Source organism: Salvelinus alpinus, chromosome 21 (genome assembly GCF_045679555.1).
Source record: "Salvelinus alpinus chromosome 21, SLU_Salpinus.1, whole genome shotgun sequence".
Classification (NCBI taxonomy): domain Eukaryota; kingdom Metazoa; phylum Chordata; class Actinopteri; order Salmoniformes; family Salmonidae; genus Salvelinus; species Salvelinus alpinus.
This window is the reverse complement of record NC_092106.1, coordinates 11,864,959-11,884,244: the sequence shown is the minus strand read 5'-3', so window position 1 is coordinate 11,884,244 and position 19,286 is coordinate 11,864,959. Positions and strand designations below refer to the sequence as shown.

The window sequence follows — 19,286 nt, the reverse complement described above, 5'->3', positions numbered from 1 at the left end:
CAACCTGACAGAGCTTGAGAGGATCTTCAGAGAAGAATGGGAGAAACTCCCCAAGTACAGGTGTGCCAAGCTTGCAGCTTCATACCCAATAAGACTCGAGGCTGTAATCGTTACCAAAGGTGCTTCAACAAAGTACTGAGTAAAGGGTTTGAATACTTATCACATTAACATTTATTTTTTTTACTTTTAATAACTTTGCAAATATTTCTAAAAACCTGTTTTTGCTTTGTCATTATGGGGTATTGTGTGTAGATTGATGAGACAAAGAAACGATTTAATCAATTTTAGAATAAGGCTGTAAAGTAACAAAATGTGAAAAAAGTCAAGGGGTCTGAATACTTTAAGAATCCACCATGTGTCGTTGATTTAGCTTGTACAAGCCACTGCAAAGAGTTTATTTGTGGTCCCACTTTTTTTATACATAGACCCAAACATAAATAAAGCTCCATCCATAGGTCCGCCCTCTCCCTAGTCGGAACGACCCGAGCCAACGTGTCAAGAGCTACTGCAGGAGTTCAAGGACAAAGCAGTGCAGCTTTGCCACAGTGTTTTGTGTCTCCTGGTGAAAGGGACTCTGCTCTCTACTGCTTTGCTTTCACACAATAGAATGCCAGCACTACAGGGGACCCCGAGCACCGGAATGAGCCAAGGACATTTGCGCAGTAAAAGTAAACAAACACACCATCCCACAGATTGAGATGCCTTCTGTTTCTGGGGTCTCACTTGGCTGTGTGTGTGATCGATGCCTGGTAAAGTCCCCTCACTTCCTTCCCCCAATCCGCCCTCCCAGAGCGTGGTCGGCAACTTTACCCACCAAGAATGTAGTCTTTCCCGTTTTGCATAAAGCCAGTGTGGCTCTCGTCAATGCAATGGAAACACGCTACGGAACACCTTTCGTCATTGATATCCTCTCCAAGATTTTGATTTGATTTTGGATGCACCAGGATGCCACACTAGGAGGAGTTCATAAACACTCACTCCAAATCAACAAATGTGTGTGAGAGAGAGAGCAAGTCTAAACCAAATAGCCCTGCAATAGGCCCCTTTCTGTGTTTGCAAACTTTGATGCACGAGGGCGATGCTCACAAGTTGGTGTCAGAACTCGGGGGAGTTCATATAGAACGTCAGCAAAAAAAGGGGCTTTTTACATGTTGCTTATTAGAATTAGATTTTAAGGCTCCTATGAATGTGCTTAATATAATGTTTGTGTCATGATCGCAAATCAAATGCATTATACTTTAAAAACCCTTCAACTTCAACCAGTAAAATGTCTCTTTATCTAGCTTTTGCTACAGCCTATATCAATGAGCGTTAGCAAACAAGCTAACAAATGCTTCATCTACAATAGTTATTTTGCAAAGATCATGACCAAATATACACTACCGTTCAAAAGTTTGGGGTCACTTAGAAATGTCCTTGTTTTTGATTTAGAAAACCCTTCTGCAGTTATGTTAGCACAGCTGAAAACTGTTGTGCTGATTAACGAAGCAATAAAACTGGCCTTCTTTAGACCAGTTGAGTATCTGGAGCATCAGCCTTTGTGGGTTCGATTACAGGCTCAAAATGGCCAGAAACAAAGACCTTTCTTCATCAATCTATTCTTGTTCTGAGAAATTAAGGCTATGCTGTGTACTACTCCCTTCACAGAACAGAGCAAACTGGCTCTAACCAGAAGAGAAAGAGGAGTGGGAGGCCCCTGGTGCACAACTGAGCAAGAGGACAGGTACATTAGAGTGTCTAGTTTGAGAAACAGACGCCTCACAAGTCCTCAACTGGCAGCTTCATTAAATAGTACCCGCAAAACACCAGTCTCAACGTCAACAGTGAAGAGGCGACTCCGGGATGCTGGCCTTCATATTAAAGCAGATCGACTGGTTCACTGTCATCGCTGCTTGCGGCATGTTCATCATCTGATAATCTACCAATTTCAAATCTCTACAGTCAAATGAATGCTTCCTGGGAAAACATGATGCTAATTTGGCTGCTAAAAGTGACAAAATCCTAATTAAAGATCATGATGGAGTCGCATTAGTCCCCGATTCTCATGTTGATTAACAATTCAAAGCCCAGGGTTGCTATTGAGAGTTTCCCATAAACAAGTCAGTAAATTATTCAAGACTGAATTCGTGCTGGCGCATGGTGACACATTTGTTTATTATTTCTGGAAATGTAAGGGGTGTCTGCGAAAATGCAAATGTCATTTAAAACAATATCAGCAAGACATGTTTGATCACCAAAGCAAGCTTGACCAGCGAGAGGACAGTGGTAGATGTGGGAAAGATAGCATGATTAAATGTGATAGATTGTATTTTCTATTTCTCTGGACATACAGTATACATAACAAAGACAAGAGAGTCTGTCACGGTTTTCTTCCTGGGATGAAGGAGAGGACCAAAATGCAGCGCGGCTAGTGTTCAACATGTTTAATTAGACGAATAAACGGTAACACTAATACAAATAACAAAATAACAAATGTGAAAACCGAGACAGCCCTATCTGGTGCAGACAAAACACAGAGACAGGAAACAATCACCCACAAAATCCCAACACAAAACAAGCCTCCTATATATGATTCTCAATCAGGGACAACGATTGACAGCTGCCTCTGATTGAGAACCATATTAGGCTGGACACAGAAACAGACAAACTAGACACACAACATAGAATTCCCACCCAGCTCACGTCCTGACCAACACTAAACAAGCAAAACACATAAGAACTCTGGTCAGGACGTTACAGAGTCTTTAGAAAATGCTTTGTGTTGTGGTATGAATTTATCCCCTTTTAATAATGGTAGATACATGCTTTGACTGACAAACAAAAAACAATGTCAAGGCTGGTGCTCAAATGAATGACCGCTAATGCACAATGCTTGTCTTTTACCCAAACATAAGGGCTCATGGTAAAAGCCAAGCACATCATAGGAGAAACTATGGTTGTCTGAAAACGTTACTAGCTGTCAAATCCTTGCTTCCACTGTCCTTGTTCCTCAATTCCTTTCAAAATTGAGAAAACAAAAGGAGGAGGCAAGGACTTGAAGGCTAATAATGCTTTCAGAAGCAAGCATATTTAAAATCTTAATGCTTATTTCATACTGTCAACACAAGTGCTAGGCTTCAATTGTTTTTCAAAGTCAGTGACTCTAGTAATAAACCCCACCAACCACTCTGGGGTAAGATGCTTGTATATTGTATATGAGAACGGGAGCTTGGAGTATTCAAGCCGCTGAAGGTGTTCTCTCTTAGTAGATGCACATCGCTCATTGAGGCACTGCAAAGCAGTGGCAAAAATACAGGATGAAAGAGAAAGCGAATGTAACAGCTGACCCTACATGGGGTGGAAGCCTCATTAAGATTGCTGTGATAACTGGGGGAGGAAGAAAAACTGGGCTACTTCTTTATTTCGCATGTGGTTCCAAATGCCTTTTCAAGTCTCTCTCTTTCCCTTTCTCAGGCTCATTTCAGCTCCTGAAGGAGGAATGCTGGGCACGATGTCATCCAAGCTCACCCAGAATTTCCTCACAAACCAATTAATGATTCCTCCCGTGTTGCTGCTGCCAGCTCTCTGCTCCCACTCCAAGCTCCCTGTAGGAATGAGCAGGAGCAGGCCAGTAGCAGTCATGCCTGGGAAATATAATACACTGCTCAAAAAAATAAAGGGAACACTTAAACAACACAATGTAACTCCAAGTCAATCACACTTCTGTGAAATCAAACTGTCCACTTAGGAAGCAACACTGATTGACAATAAATTTCACATGCTGTTGTGCACATGGAATAGACAAAAGGTGGAAATTATAGGCAATTAGCAAGACACCCCCAAAAAAGGAGTGATTCTGCAGGTGGTGACCACAGACCACTTCTCAGTTCCTATGCTTCCTGGCTGATGTTTTGGTCACTTTTGAATGCTGGTGGTGCTCTCACTCTAGTGGTAGCATGAGACGGAGTCTACAACCCACACAAGTGGCTCAGGTAGTGCAGTTCATTCAGGATGGCACATCAATGCGAGCTGTGGTAAAAAGGTTTGCTGTGTCTGTCAGCGTAGTGTCCAGAGCATGGAGACGCTACCAGGAGACAGGCCAGTACATCAGGAGACGTGGAGGAGGCCGTAGGAGGGCAACAACCCAGCAGCAGGACCGCTACCTCCGCCTTTGTGCAAGGAGGTGCACTGCCAGCGCCCTGCAAAATGACCTCCAGCAGGCCACAAATGTGCATGTGTCTGCTCAAACGGTCAGAAACAGACTCCATGAGGGTGGTATGAGGGCCCAACGTCCACAGGTGGGGGTTGTGCTTACAGCCCAACACCGTGCAGGACGTTTGGCATTTGCCAGAGAACACCAAGATTGGCAAATTCGCCACTGGCGCCTTGTGCTCTTCACAGATGATAGCAGGTTCACACTGAGCACATGAGCACATGTGACAGACGTGACAGAGTCTGGAGACGCCGTGGAGAACGTTCTGCTGCCTGCAACATCCTCCAGCATGACCGGTTTGGCGATGGGTCAGTCATGGTGTGGGGTGGCATTTCTTTGTGGGGCCGCACAGCCCTCCATGTGCTCGCCAGAGGTAGCCTGACTGCCATTAGGTACCGAGATGAGATCCTCAGACCCCTTGTGAGACCATATGCTGACACATGCACATTTGTTGCCTGCTGGAGGTCATTTTGCAGGGCTCTGGCAGTGCACCTCCTTGCACAAAGGCGGAGGTAGCGGTCCTGCTGCTGGGTTGTTGCCCTCCTACGGCCTCCTCCACATCTCCTGATGTACTGGCCTGTCTCCTGGTAGCGCCTCCATGCTCTGGACACTACGCTGACAGACACAGCAAACCTTTTTGCCACAGCTCGCATTGATTTGCTATCCTGGATGAACTGCACTACCTGAGCCACTTGTGTGGGTTGTAGACTCCGTCTCATGCTACCACTAGAGTGAGAGTACCGCCAGCATTCAAAAGTGACCAAAACATCAGCCAGGAATAACTCTGATAACCAGGTGGTGAATCGCATCTCTGCATGTCTGGCAGACATATCAGTGTGGATGACGGATCACCACCTCAAGCTGAACCTCGGCAAGACGGAGCTGCTCTTCCTCCCGGGGAAGGACTGCCCGTTCCATGATCTCGCCATCACGGTTGACAACTCCATTGTGTCCTCCTCCCAGAGTGCTAAGAACCTTGGCGTGATCCTGGACAACACCCTGTCGTTCTCAACTAACATCAAGGCGGTGACCCGTTCCTGTAGGTTCATGCTCTACAACATTCGCAGAGTACGACCCTGCCTCACGCAGGAAGCGGCGCAGGTCCTAATCCAGGCACTTGTCATCTCCCGTCTGGATTACTGCAACTCGCTGTTGGCTGGGCTCCCTGCCTGTGCCATTAAACCCCTACAACTCATCCAGAACGCCGCAGCCCGTCTGGTGTTCAACTTTCCCAAGTTCTCTCACGTCACCCCGCTCCTCCGCTCTCTCCACTGGCTTCCAGTTGAAGCTCGCATCCGCTACAAGACCATGGTGCTTGCCTACGGAGCTGTGAGGGGAACGGCACCTCCGTACCTTCAGGCTCTGATCAGGCCCTACACCCAAACAAGGGCACTGCGTTCATCCACCTCTGGCCTGCTCGCCTCCCTACCTCTGAGGAAGTACAGTTCCCGCTCAGCCCAGTCAAAACTATTCGCTGCTCTGGCACCCCAATGGTGGAACAAACTCCCTCACGACGCCAGGTCAGCGGAGTCAATCACCACCTTCCGGAGACACCTGAAACCCCACCTCTTTAAGGAATACCTAGGATAGGATAAAGTAATCCTTCTAACCCCCCCCCCCTTAAAAGAGTTAGATGCACTATTGTAAAGTGGTTGTTCCACTGGATATCATAAGGTGAATGCACCAATTTGTAAGTCGCTCTGGATAAGAGCGTCTGCTAAATGACTTAAATGTAAAATGTAAACACAAACACACACACACGTACTGTACAACTAAAACAGCTATTCTTTTCACTCCTTAACATATTCAATGATTTATTTTCCGTTAATTAGCGGACATCACAAAGGGATCACGGGATGATAAATTACCATGAAAAATAACGTCATTACATTAATTGATACAGTATCAATCATCACCTGAGCAAAATAAATTTATGATCGGAATGAAATGCCATTACAGGTGCTGTGTAGTACCTAGAGGTATTTTGGCAAACATAATTATCTTCCTCTGTGTGTTACTGTACATTTCTTATAGTCCAGGTAGGCCTCTGAGCTTCAACAAACAAGGGAAATAGGAGTGGTGCTCAACAACAATGACAATCATCCAGTGATAGAGCTTACCCAAGAAAAACGTCACAAAAAGGACTACTTCCTGGTAAACAAGTTGGAGCATTGAAAAAACAAGCAGAGATAAATATCTTCTTAACTCAGACTTTATTCTGTGATTGGATGTATACAGGTACTGACGTTTAGCCGTCACATGACTTCTTTATCAGTGATCCATTTTTAATGTCTCACTTCAATGTGTGGAGCAGCTTACCACAGCCCAGATACCTTTACAATGGCAGTCATTGTGTGTCCCACTTTTCTCTGCGCAATAGTCATCGCATTCCATTAGTGCGCTGGGATTTGTTGATTCATTATCGGACTGGAAACAAGATCATGTTCGAGGAAAACAGAGTTTACAACCAGTTTTCCTACGACTGAACGCGAAAGGAAAAAATTTACAAATTAAAATTACAAAGTGAAATTTCCTCATATTAAATCTCAAATCTCTGGAGGATAGGTTCGGCATCCAGATAAACAATAAAATAGAAAACCCTCCATGTTGCACGCATGTCAAACCAATCAAGTAGTTGTCTGGCTGGTGGAAAGGCTGGAAATAAAACTAAAACTAAAAGCTGTAGGTTTAACAACTCACAAAGCTCAGAGTCTAAATATTGTGAAACAGAACCCTCACCAAGACAGCACTATCTGTCAGTCAATGGTTGTTTCTTATAGTCTATTACGAGGGAAATCGTGGTCTGAAACAGATCCATTCACAATTATAAAGTCAATCTTAATTACGGAGCTTTGGGAAAACAGGGAAGGGTCTGGATTCCAGAGGAGAAGGATGGAGGTGGATATTAAAGGGAACATGAGACAAATTGCTTTCCTTCAAGGTTCACCACATCCTAACATTTCTTGAGACATTTTGTATAATTTTTTTATAATCGAGAGAGAATAATAACAATATTATAATGTTTTTGAGCCTATTCTGGAGTCACTCAAGCACATAATTACGTATACCAGGTGTTGTAGAGAGGACTGGGAAAACAACGGCTAGGTACGTATTAGTCCAGATACCAAACAGAAACATACTGTATGTCCCTAAATATGTGACTGACCGCCTTGATTCGATCTTATGTAGCAAAATTTGAAATTGTGTTTTTTTACATTGGCTAAAAGCAGACACCAGGCAAGGGAATCTATATTCGGAGAGCCTGTTCCTGTCCTGCCCTTGACTTTGGTGCAGGGCATGTGATGTCCATAGCCTCTTCGTCGCAATATTCCCTGATCTTCTCAAAAAAGATACGTTTGTCTAGCTGTGTCCAGTCCAGGTGGTGCTTGTACAGGCAGACCATCTATGGGAGGAAGGATTTCAGTGTTGCGCAGCAGCTGAGTCCGAACGCTCCTTGGAGACAACAACAACAGGCTCCAGAGCATCGAAGCTCTAAAACAGGAAATAACCAAAAAAATGAGAATACATTACAACCTTGCATAACATCAATTCACCTCCCAAGTTTAGATAAGAAGAATAACTTCATGCAATGGAAATGATATTCACCTGAAGTGCTGGTAGTGCTTGATCTGTGGCAGCAGCCTGAAGTACAGAGTCAGGTGTTGTTGCCAGCCATAGCTTTCCACCAGCACCGTACCATCCTCCAGTCCAACCAGCTGTGGGATGTTGACCCCTGTCACAGTGCTGTCCTTCACTCTGGTCTTTCTGAAGCGAGGCTTGATGAGGTCGAAGCACCAGTCAGGGGCAAACTTGGTGTGGCCTGTGATCAGGAAGTGAAGGTCCAGACTGTGGTGGAGCTTGTGCATGGTCCAGCACAATACCAGAGCACAAACGTGTTCTTGTTTTGGCCACTGCAGTTATCACAACTCAGGTCCACACATGTTTCCCCAACTCCGTAGTTGGTGAAGAAATGGTGCATGTAGTTGAGGAATGCGCTCCTGCCTTTGCTGGATGACATGCCTTCATCAATCAAGTAGTTGACTTGTTGTGGTATTCCTTCACAGCAGACACCAAACAAGCCAGACTTGCGACGAGTTAAAAAGTAGATGGGACCTGGCTGCAGAGGGTCGGAAGGATAGTGCACCTAGAAGGCCAGCATATTGGAGTTGCCTCTTCACTGTTGACGTTGAGACTGGTGTTTTGTGGGTACTATTTAATGAAGCTGCCAGTTGAGGACTTTTGAGGCGTCTGTTTCTCAAACTAGACACTCTAATATCCTATTCCTCTTGCTCAGTTGTGCACCGGGGCCTCCTACTCCTCTTTCTCTTCTGGTTAGAGCCAGTTTGCACTGTTCTGTGAAGGGAGTAGTACACAGCGTTGTACGAGATATTCAGTTTCTTGGCAATTTCTGACATGGAATAGCCTTAATTTCTCAGAACAAGCATAGACTGATGAGTTTCAGAAGAAAGGTCTTTGTTTCTGGCCATTTTGAGCCTGTGATCGAACGCACAAGTGCTGATGCTCCAGATACTCAACTAGTCTAAAGAAGGCCAGTTTTATTGCTTCTTTAATTGGCCAACAGTTTTCAGCTGTGCTAACATAATTGCAAAAGGGTTTTCTAATGATCAATTAGCCTTTTAAAATTATAAACTTGGATTAGCTAACACAACGTGCCATTGGAACACAGGAGTGATGGTTGCTGATAATGGGCCTCTGTATGCCTACGTAGATATTCCATAACAAACCAGCTGTTTCAAGCAACAATAGTCATTTACAACATTAACAATGTCTACACTGTATGTCTGATCAATTTGATGTTATTTTAATGGACCAAAAAATTGCTTTTCTTTCAAAAACAAGGACATTTCTAAGTGACCCCAAACATTTGAACGGTAGTGTATGTCCTTAATCAGTATAAAGGAGCTGTAATGCATGGCGTGTTCTACTGATGCTGAAACGCAAATTCCAGATACAAATATTTTAGCATTATTATACAATAGAAAGCCGTAATCACCGTCAGACACACCTGTTTAACTTGATGGGTCATGTAATCATCTGGTGAAGTGGAGTCTTTTGTTTAGACATATAGCTAGCTAGCTAAACAATGAACCATAATCCCAATCCATAGAGTACTAGCAATACAAACCGATTGCAATAGCTAGCTAAAGTTAACCAAATAGGTTCAATGGTAGCTAGTTAGCTAGCTAACATTAGGCTTCAACTAGCAATGCAAATGGATTTCTGAGACAATGTTACTCCACAGATCATACAAGTAATGTTAGCTAGCGAGCCAGCCATCTGACGTCAGCTAGCTAACAGTACACTTTAACTTGCAATGAACTTGCAATGAAAACAACTTTCTGAGAAAATTTGAAATGTATAATATCTGAAACAGTAGCTAGACTCTTACATGGATGAACGCTTCACGGCAGACTGCAACCCCTTTCATTAAACAAGACGTCCTGTGTCGTTTCCGTTTTGTTTGTGCAGCTTGCTTGGCCGTTGTCTCAAGTCACTCTGGTTCACATCGTCTGATTCATTTTCAGAGTCAGAGAGAGCCAGCATGGTACGATCGTCCTCCTGAAAGAAGTCCTTCACAACTTTTTCCCACTGACCTTTGTCGATAGTGCCTGATAAATTCAGGACAGCAATATTATTGAGAGCAGTAGCAACACATTTTCAGTTCTCCATGGCTAACGTTATTTCTATAGAAAAAAATGCAGTAGAAAGGACTATCTACTCATAACGAGCAACTAATTTTATAGACAGAAGCTCCACGGCAGACCAATCTGAAACTCATCTCGGCATGTCCATCCCATTCATTATCTCAGCCAATCATGGCTAGCGGAAAAGTTCCTGTTCTTTTCTGTGGCTAAACCAACCAGGCTCATAATTTAACAACTTTATTCGTAAGGCACATGAAAGTTCAAATGTTCAAGAAGGCATTTCTGCCCCCAAAAAAACTGTTGATAAAAACATTTAAATAAACCTTCAAACGCCTCTCCTGTGAAGTCGTGACTTGTGACATACGCCTAGTTTCCTGAAACAAGTCACATATGTCCTTTCCCCTGATAAAACCTAAAGTGCCTGTGTGCATGTAACACACACCAACAACATCCTAATCCAGACAGACAGCAAACAGCTGGGAAACAACTGCACTTAGCATTGGGTTGATGAAAAATGCAGACGGGTGGCTGAGTAGGCCGGTTATAGAGGTCAGTAATCAGGATCAGATGGGCTTGTTCAAGACAGGCACAGAAGGAGTATTGCTTGCTTCATTACAGTGGTACACAACTTCTATACACGCAAGACGATGATCATGGATTTGCTTCACTATGAAAGGAAGTAAAACCTCTGAAGTTGGACTTCAAGATGAGATTCAGAAACAGAGATAACATAATGTCAGGGACTGGAAGGCAGAGGAATACTAATACTAATAAGAGTCTCCTCATTTTATCTTCATATAGTTATTAGAAGACTTTCTATAAACATGAGCAGTACAGTATAGATCTGCTGAATTATGAAGATAAATTGATTTGATTTTTGCATAGGGGTATACAGTATTTTGACTTCCCTCTACACATTCGTATAGCTTCTCTATTCTCCAACTTCAGCCATGATACATACGTCAGTTTGCCTGGTAAGAGAATAAAGTATGTGGATTCCAAACTGAATGATAGTTATAGTGATTCTGATTGGAATAGGAGTACTCCGTAGAGTAGAGAGATACAGCTGGTCTTCCTGAAAGATTATTGGTTATGATGATACTGAAATTAAATTAAAAGAGTTTACACTTAGAAAGGGATTTTGTATGGATGTTGATTAGAAATGCATCACTTGAATCAACAACAAAGAAATGGGCGAACTGCCAGAAGATGGACTCGTGGAGTTTATAAAAGCCCTCTGCAAAACATGTCGCCACTGCGTCCGCCGCGCATGCTTTCGCCTTGTGAAAGAAATGTCAGATAAATGCAAAGTGCTAACAATAAAATGTGTTAGTAACAGTACTAAATGCAGTCAACCCTGTCATATATTACAAAGGTCTGTGGGCATATATCCTAAGACAGTATACAGCAGTTTTCATTTCCAAAGTGCTCAATGGAGGTGTTATTCTTCAATAACACAAATCCAAAAGCAAATCAGGGAGAGAAAAATAGATTTATTTGAAAATGACAAATCATAGATGTTATGCTGGGAGGTAGATGGTTGATGTTCATTCTCCCTGCCCTCAGATTTTCTCCACAGAACAAAGAAACAGGATGCAGTTTATAACCCCCCACCCTAGCCTGGGGTTAACCAATCAGATGTCCTTGCAGTACAACTGGGCCAATGGCCAAATAACAAGTATCCTGCTCCAGACTCAATATGAACGTGGCACACGTAGCTCTGAGTTCAGGACTGACATTCCACAGAATCTAAACAGCTGTTGAACTGAAGACCAACTATTTACATTGACAATTCCCTATTGACCATTAGTACTCTATTTAGTTTTTAGTACTCTCGTCCTCTGCGTTGTGTATTTATCTTCAAAATATTCTTATAGAGGCAAGCATGTTCTCTGGAAAACCAACAACAACCACACTGAGCACATTGACCTGGAGGGATGAGGAGAGAAGCCTTACCAACAGACACCACGTTTACGGTTAGCGATCCGTGTTTCACCCCAAAGTACCAGAGGATCACAGGCACCAGAAGACTTGTACGGGGAACACAGAGATAATTGCAATTTTCCTGGGATGGGGCTCTGAGAAGTGGAGTGTTGCGGACATTAAAGAAGTCGTAAGCGAGGTGGCGCAGGGGGAGTATAAAGTATAACAGTTTATTCCTGCGATTCCGCTCTATTGTGTTTTATTCCAGACCCAACTCAGCCCTGTCTCTGCTTCCCTCTCTCCCTCCCTCCCTCTCTCCCTGTGGCCACAGTACAGTATTTACATCCTTCCCCAGCCCATATCACCTCAGATGAACCCCACCACATCCTGCCTACAACCAACCACACCTCAGATGAACCCCACCACATCCTGCCTACAACCAACCACAGAGAGACATGGTTGGAATTTAGGAAGACCCCCAAAAAACACACAGGTCAATTCAGTTGGATCTGTTTCAATAGGGGGAGTCTGTGGTCTCTCGTGAGGAGGAAAATCCCAAGTCCCCAAAGAGAGATCAACACAGACTCCAGTGAAAGGCCAGACGAGAGAAAGCATCAATACAAATCGTCTGATTGCATTAATTATTCGGACTGTTTAACTCTCTCTTTCCAATTCATTTCTGAATGTGTGTGTAGTCCCTGTGCGCCTGACATTCTGAAGGTTTATTTAATGGGTATGGGGTAATGTTTCTGAGTTCTCCATCCAACGCTGTGTTGGGGTTAATCCCAGAAGCCATTCCAGATTACAGAATCTAGCATACTCTGACTTTATTGAAGGAGAATTTCTCTTGTTTCGAGGCGATGTCACTATTTTCCTTAGAATAAGCATATTTCACAATCGTTTTCCTCCCAGGAACCTAGTGTGAATTGATCACCACATGAAAGGCAATTATTTGTATTACTGGAAAAATAAGAAATAAATTAAATTATATCCACAGCTATCCAACACCATTTCTGCTATGCCATCTTGGAATAATTGACAAAAGCAATTTTTCCTCAGAAAAGATGAACAGCATCAACACCATTAAACAAATCTGTACCTCAAGGTTCCTAATACTTCCTATCAGAAAAGGACGAACCAAAAAACAAAGAAAGAAAATGCATGGCACAAGGCCAAACTGCTGTTTTCTTCCTCTTTTTTTCAACATACAGTATGTAAGGGAACAATCCACTACTGGATATGATATGCTATGAAAGCCCCAAACAGTACATGTGATCTATAAGGAGCAAATACAGTACATGTGCTCTATAAGGATAAAATACAGTACATGTGCTCTATGAAGAGAAAATACAGTACATGTGCTCTATAAGGATAAAATACAGTACATGTGCTCTATGAAGAGAAAATACAGTACATGTGCTCTATGAAGAGAAAATACAGTACATGTGCTCTATGAAGAGAAAATACAGTACATGTGCTCTATGAAGAGAAAATACAGTACATGTGCAATATGAAGAGAAAATACAGTACATGTGCTCTATGAAGAGAAAATACAGTACATGTGCTCTATGAAGAGAAAATACAGGACATGTGCTCTATGAAGAGAAAATACAGTACATGTGCTCTATGAAGAGAAAATACAGTACATGTGCTCTATGAAGAGAAAATACAGTACATCTACTCTATGAAGAGAAAATACAGTACATGTGCAATATGAAGAGAAAATACAGTACATGTGCTCTATGAAGAGAAAATACAGTACATGTGCAATATGAAGAGAAAATACAGTACATCTACTCTATGAAGAGAAAATACAGTACATGTGCAATATGAAGAGAAAATACAGTACATGTGCTCTATGAAGAGAAAATACAGTACATCTACTCTATGAAGAGAAAATACAGTACATGTGCTCTATGAAGAGAAAATACAGTACATGTGCTCTATGAAGAGAAAATACAGTACATGTGCTCTATGAAGAGAAAATACAGTACATGTGCTCTATGAAGAGAAAATACAGTACATGTGCTCTATGAAGAGAAAATACAGTACATGTGCTCTATGAAGAGAAAATACAGTACATGTGCAATATGAAGCAGCCATACTAAAAACTGTACTTTCTCCTGACTTCAATAGTGATCTATGGTGCAGTTTCATTACTAGTTAACCGTGTTGGCTGTACTGCACTCAGAAGAGGCTCCATCTCCACAGAGAAATTAACAGTGGGCATTTAGAGCAGCATGCTGACTTGTCTACACCAATTCATTTAACAGATGAGCATTATGTTAATACAACAACAAGGGTAATTTAAAGTTAGATGAAGAGGAAAAGTGGGCCAGCGAGGAGGACCAGACATGGTCGAGGCCACCAACCTGTGACACCGCCCCAAGGCGTGAGACATGGCCAGACTGGTTAAGCATACAGGGTTCTGTTGGAGATCAAAGTGAAAATGCTGCTGTGTCTCTCCTGCTGTGGTTCCATGTAAACAGACCTCGGAGGGGCTCTCCTGACTTTTACAAGTTGAAAAATGGAGCCGCACACAAATGTAGGAGCACAATGAAACATATTTGAGATATTAAAGCTAGAATCTTACATTTTTCTAGGTGCACTGTAGCTCCTAAATAAAAAGCCCTGCAGGTGTATATTAGGAAGACCTCATACGACATCCCCTGGCAGTTGTCTATAACATACATGCTGCTGTCATGATAAGGCTGAATCATGCATTGCATTTCATAGAATATTTGAGACATTTCATAAGATAGAGCTGGAAGCCCCTAGTGTTGTTGACCTGGAGGTTGGGGTTTCATTCAAAGCCATTTCCTAATTAAGCCACATTGAGTTGTTTATTGACTACTGTGCTGGATTTCACAGCTCACCATAACTGCACACACAACTCCTTTAGAATCAGACAATTAACAAACTACTTCAATAGTCATGTCACAATGGAAATCATTTACCAAATTAGAACTCGTCTGCACACAGGGGTCTTTGGGTACATGGTCATCATCAGGAACACCCAAAAGAACACTGAACCTCTTGGCAAAAGCATACAAAAGGAGTTGGACTGAGAGACAAAAGGCAGTGGGTTCAAATCCTGTGCAGGCCAATCCTCAAATTTGCTACATTAGTGTTAGTAGTGGGATGCTGCCATGAGGGCATCAGACATAAGGAACTTCAGCCAAGCATGTTTACCTGTCTGATCCTACAGTGAGATCTCCCCACAAAGTAGAAAGTTCAGTAGGCTACAGTGACAGATGAAGCCATCATCTTCAAAAGCTACTAAAATCAGCCAGACATGATGAGTGTCATCAGTTCTATAACCACAAAGGGGGGCACAGAAAAATATAGCAACATGATTCAAACTCGGCAGGGAAATCACAGACAAGTCACTTCAGAAATAATTTAATAACTGGTGGCTTTAGCAATTTCCTATGAACTCTCGCCACTGAATGTATCCCCCCCACTCACTTTGAATCGTGTTGGTGTCATCTTCAAGTACTTTTCTATATATTCTCCTCCGCGTGTGTGTAAGTGAAGCCTACTTCTCTACGTGTGCGTAAATAGAGTAGTTGTGTCAATCGAAGAGCAATGGATAGGCAAGGATGAACGTCATAAATATAGGGGATAAATAAGTCGTAGAAGACACCAGAGGTAGCCAGCCGATCAAAGATGCAAAAGCATCGGTACACTAGTTATGTCAATCTAAGAGCAATAAATAGACAAGGAATAACGTAATAAATACAGGGGATAAATAATAAGTCGTAGAAGACACCGGAGGTAGCCAGCCGATCAAAGCTACAAAAGCAGCGGCTCAGCAGGCGTAGGTACATACAAAGAATTCCTCTGTAACTACAAACTGAGAAGAGGAATGTGACTGGTAATCTAAAGCAACACAAAAGCAACACAATTATATTAAAAATGAACTAGAATACAACCCGTACCTTGAAATCCAAAGAAGAAAAAGAACCCTGGTATCCAAATTGTGTATATCCAGAAGGAATTCATGTTGTCCTAGTCAGCTCCAAACCTTTCCTCTCTTGCAATAATTTCGTGAGCAGGCAGTATCGTTTTTTGGTAGATATTATGCTCAAAGGGCGTATAGCACAAACGCTATGTCCTAATGCTGCAGAGCACTATAACTACAACTCAAGTGCTCGAGCGCTAAACGCATCCTTTTTGTAATCACGAATAGTTGTGCGCTTCAGCACTTGCCTGTCCTGGTCGTCACTGCCGCCTAGTGGATAAGCAAGTACCTAGAAAAATACCAGTTGGACATCGTCTTCTGATTATTGATGACGATAAGGACTCATGCTGCACCGGGGAGTAACCGGCCGGCCTATGTTCCAACTGTGTTTATTGTGCAATTTAATTGGTATTTCAGCAAGCTTTATGGATCGACTGTCACACGCATGCCTGTCATCTAGAATAGCATTCTGAAACATTTATTTCACATTGACATATTCTAATGACTGTGTGTCTCACTATCTATATCCATGTACATGCTTCCATGATCTATATTCCCTCCGAACACCCCTGTAGCTACTCCAGCCATAACCTTCAGATCTCTCTGATGCATAGGTTACTATAAAACCAATAGAAAAATCAGGACAAATGCACACAATTACAGTTATTTCAGCAACTTAATCCAGATTGATTCTCTCATTTCATGTTATATGCAATCTGTGATAACAATATAATTATTTCCTAAATAAAGTCCCAGAACCCATGCTAGTTGAAAGAGATATCTAGCTACCTACTGTGAACCCTTCAACAACTCCACAGCCACACAGCAGTCCTCAAGAGAGGTGCAACCTTTGGCTACCCTCTGTAAACCAATGACAAAGGTCCTCTGTACCGCATGAGGTGTGTCCCTACCAGAGGTGAGGCTTGGCAGGAAAGGACAGGAAAGGAAGATAGCAGCACGGAAATCTATGGAATACTAATAGTGACATTTGGTAAGAGAGCTTCATTCAGCCTGCAGGCAAGGTGAGGGCGGGCTGTTTGTAAAGACACTCTATTCCTCTCTCTCTCTACTGCCAGCCAAACACTGTCCTCTCATCTACTGTTTTACATGTCCACAACTGACAGCAAGGCTAATACAGACAAATCCTGCAAATTCATTCAGTGTGGCTACCCTGTCTTTTTTGTGATAAAGCATTGTTTTTTCTTACTGAATCTTACTAGATTTGATTGTGATAGCAATGAAAGCAGATGCTGCCTGAACATGCCATTGTATTCCTGCTTCTAAAGCTCAGTCCCCTCTTGTAAGCCCTGGTGAGCTACATCACTGGTGTTGCTGAATTGAATTATGCTCAGATCTTAGTAATTTGTTAAGTATGAATGCCAAAGACATTACAGCTTCAATAATTGAAAAGAAAAACAAGTGGCTCATGAGGATGTCTGGATGTGATGTATAACACACCTTATTGAATATTGAATTACCCTTGTTCTCCACCTGTTATACACCACCACGTGAACCACAAGCTTTTCATTATGAAATGTTCTGCTAGATAACCATTGTGTGTACACAATTCCCATTCAAGGCTGAATAGGATTTCAGTTACTGTCTGATATAGTAATCAATGAGATCCCTGCAGTTTAGACACCATCCCATTAGAATGTATATACGAGCAGCATGTACTGTAAGAGCAACTGGCCAGGGACTGCAGTCAGTTGTCATAATGTTCTCAGTTGTCAGTACAAATTATTTATTTCAACAAAACCTCTCATGTGTAGGCTATCTCGATGACTTTGTCATTTCATTGGGATATTTAAATGAAGACATGCAGGTCGCAGTGAACAACCATGAGGTCACCACAGCTTGCTTGTGACAAAATGTGAAATGTGTGAAATAGTGTGTTAGTTTCTCATGCGAATGAGTGTTATCTGTGTGCAGATAAACGTCTAAGCTGTTTAGGGCTACTATAGCCCATAGAAACGCATAGATAAAAAAAAAAAAAAATGGCAAAAAAATAAAGTGAAAAAATAAATCAGAAGGGATAAGGTGTCTATCCTATAACTAGGAAATATAAGAAAGCTCAGGAAATACAGTACATATCTCTTTTGGGACACTTATTTTTGTTGGCACAAAACTACCTCCATACTTCCATTCGTTTGTATGGGTTACCTTCAGACGAGTACCAAGACATTTGTGCGGGTCGTAGAGCAAAATGCAGAACACCATCCTGTTCGTGAGAGTCTCTCCTTTCCACAGTGCAGACATTTTGGTTTGTTCGGACGCTACAGACAAAAGTTGGCACATCAGCGTTACCGACTTCAGGCCAAACCGTTCGGACGCTACAGACCTTTTCATGAGAAGAACAATTTTCAGGATGTCTCATAGTCTGACAAACACCATTGTAGCTCAGCACCTTCCACCACAGATGCAGAAGGCTGACATAGGTGGATAAGCTGGATTGAGACGCAGCCCATGCAAAAACCCAGATATCTCTAGTTAAACATTTTGATGTGGATTTTTATATTATGTTACTTAGAGTCACACACAGGTGCGTCAATAGACTCTTAAGGATTCAGAAGTAACGGTAAGGTCCTTAAGAGTACATCTTGGCCTAATATAGTGCCTGTTTTAAAAAGCGACTGTCACATTTTTAAATATCGGATGTATTGTTGTTTGGAAGAAAGCTGATTTTGAAAACTGTCATCGAAATACCCAAACCTTGAGAACTAAAAAGAATCTGCCATGATGGGGACAATCTCAAAAACGCAGGACAATATTTGCTATCCCCTACCACAATTACCCCTAAGGCCGTGGACACACCTAGCTTTATAAACACAGATGGACAAGTGTAGCTGCATCCGTCAAAAGACAACCCATTTGTGTTTTTTTGTTGGAAATCATCCCGTTGTCATTCATCCGGCAATGGATGACTGCCATTGAAAAAGCATTTGCTCCATCTGAAATTGTCGGACACAAAATCCTAAAGAGTCTACGGATATTCCTATCATGGTTTGCAATTTTCATGGCTGGAGCCCAATTCAATTATGAACTTTTTTGTCCCTCCATATTTCTTTCATTCACAACAGTACAGACAGACTCAGTGTGACTAACACGTGAATGCAATGTGAGTGTGTGTGAACAAAGTGCTTGGAATTGTGGGAGACCACTCATAGTGCAGGGGTACTCAAATCTTACCCTGCAGGTCCAGAGTACTGCTTGTTTTCTGTTCTACCTAATAATTAATTGTACACACCTGGTGTCCCAGGTCTAAATCCCTGATTTAGAGGGGAAGAATTTAAAAAAGCAGTGGAACTGGCTTCAAAGGTACAGATTAGAATTTGATGGCCATAGTGAGTCTACTCAAAGGAACACTCAAAAGAGGATTAAGGGCTTTTTTCTTAAAGACCATTTATTTGAAGACTTTTTCACTGACTATGCTTCTCTGAGATCTTTCAGGTTGGCCGCCCCACATATTAATCTTCGAGTAACGTGTGTGTGTGTGTGTGTGTGTGTGTTGAAGGTATTTCTGGACAACACTTATGTTTTG

At 42.3% G+C, this 19,286-nt stretch overlaps 1 protein-coding gene across 2 annotated transcripts in view; it reads right to left on the bottom strand.

Annotated features, from left to right (window-relative positions):
* The window catches only part of LOC139548530 (limbic system-associated membrane protein-like), a 728,679-nt gene that overhangs the window by 434,104 nt on the left and 275,289 nt on the right, over positions 1–19,286 (bottom strand). The window contains exon 1 of one of the 2 annotated variants that reach the window (XM_071358219.1): positions 15,723–15,948. The exons of the other annotated variant lie outside the window; for it this stretch is intronic. Coding sequence (XP_071214320.1) covers positions 15,723–15,786 — 64 coding nt within the window. The 5' untranslated portion in view covers positions 15,787–15,948. Of the gene's footprint in view, positions 1–15,722; positions 15,949–19,286 lie in introns of those variants that run through there. 2 annotated transcript variants of the gene reach the window in all.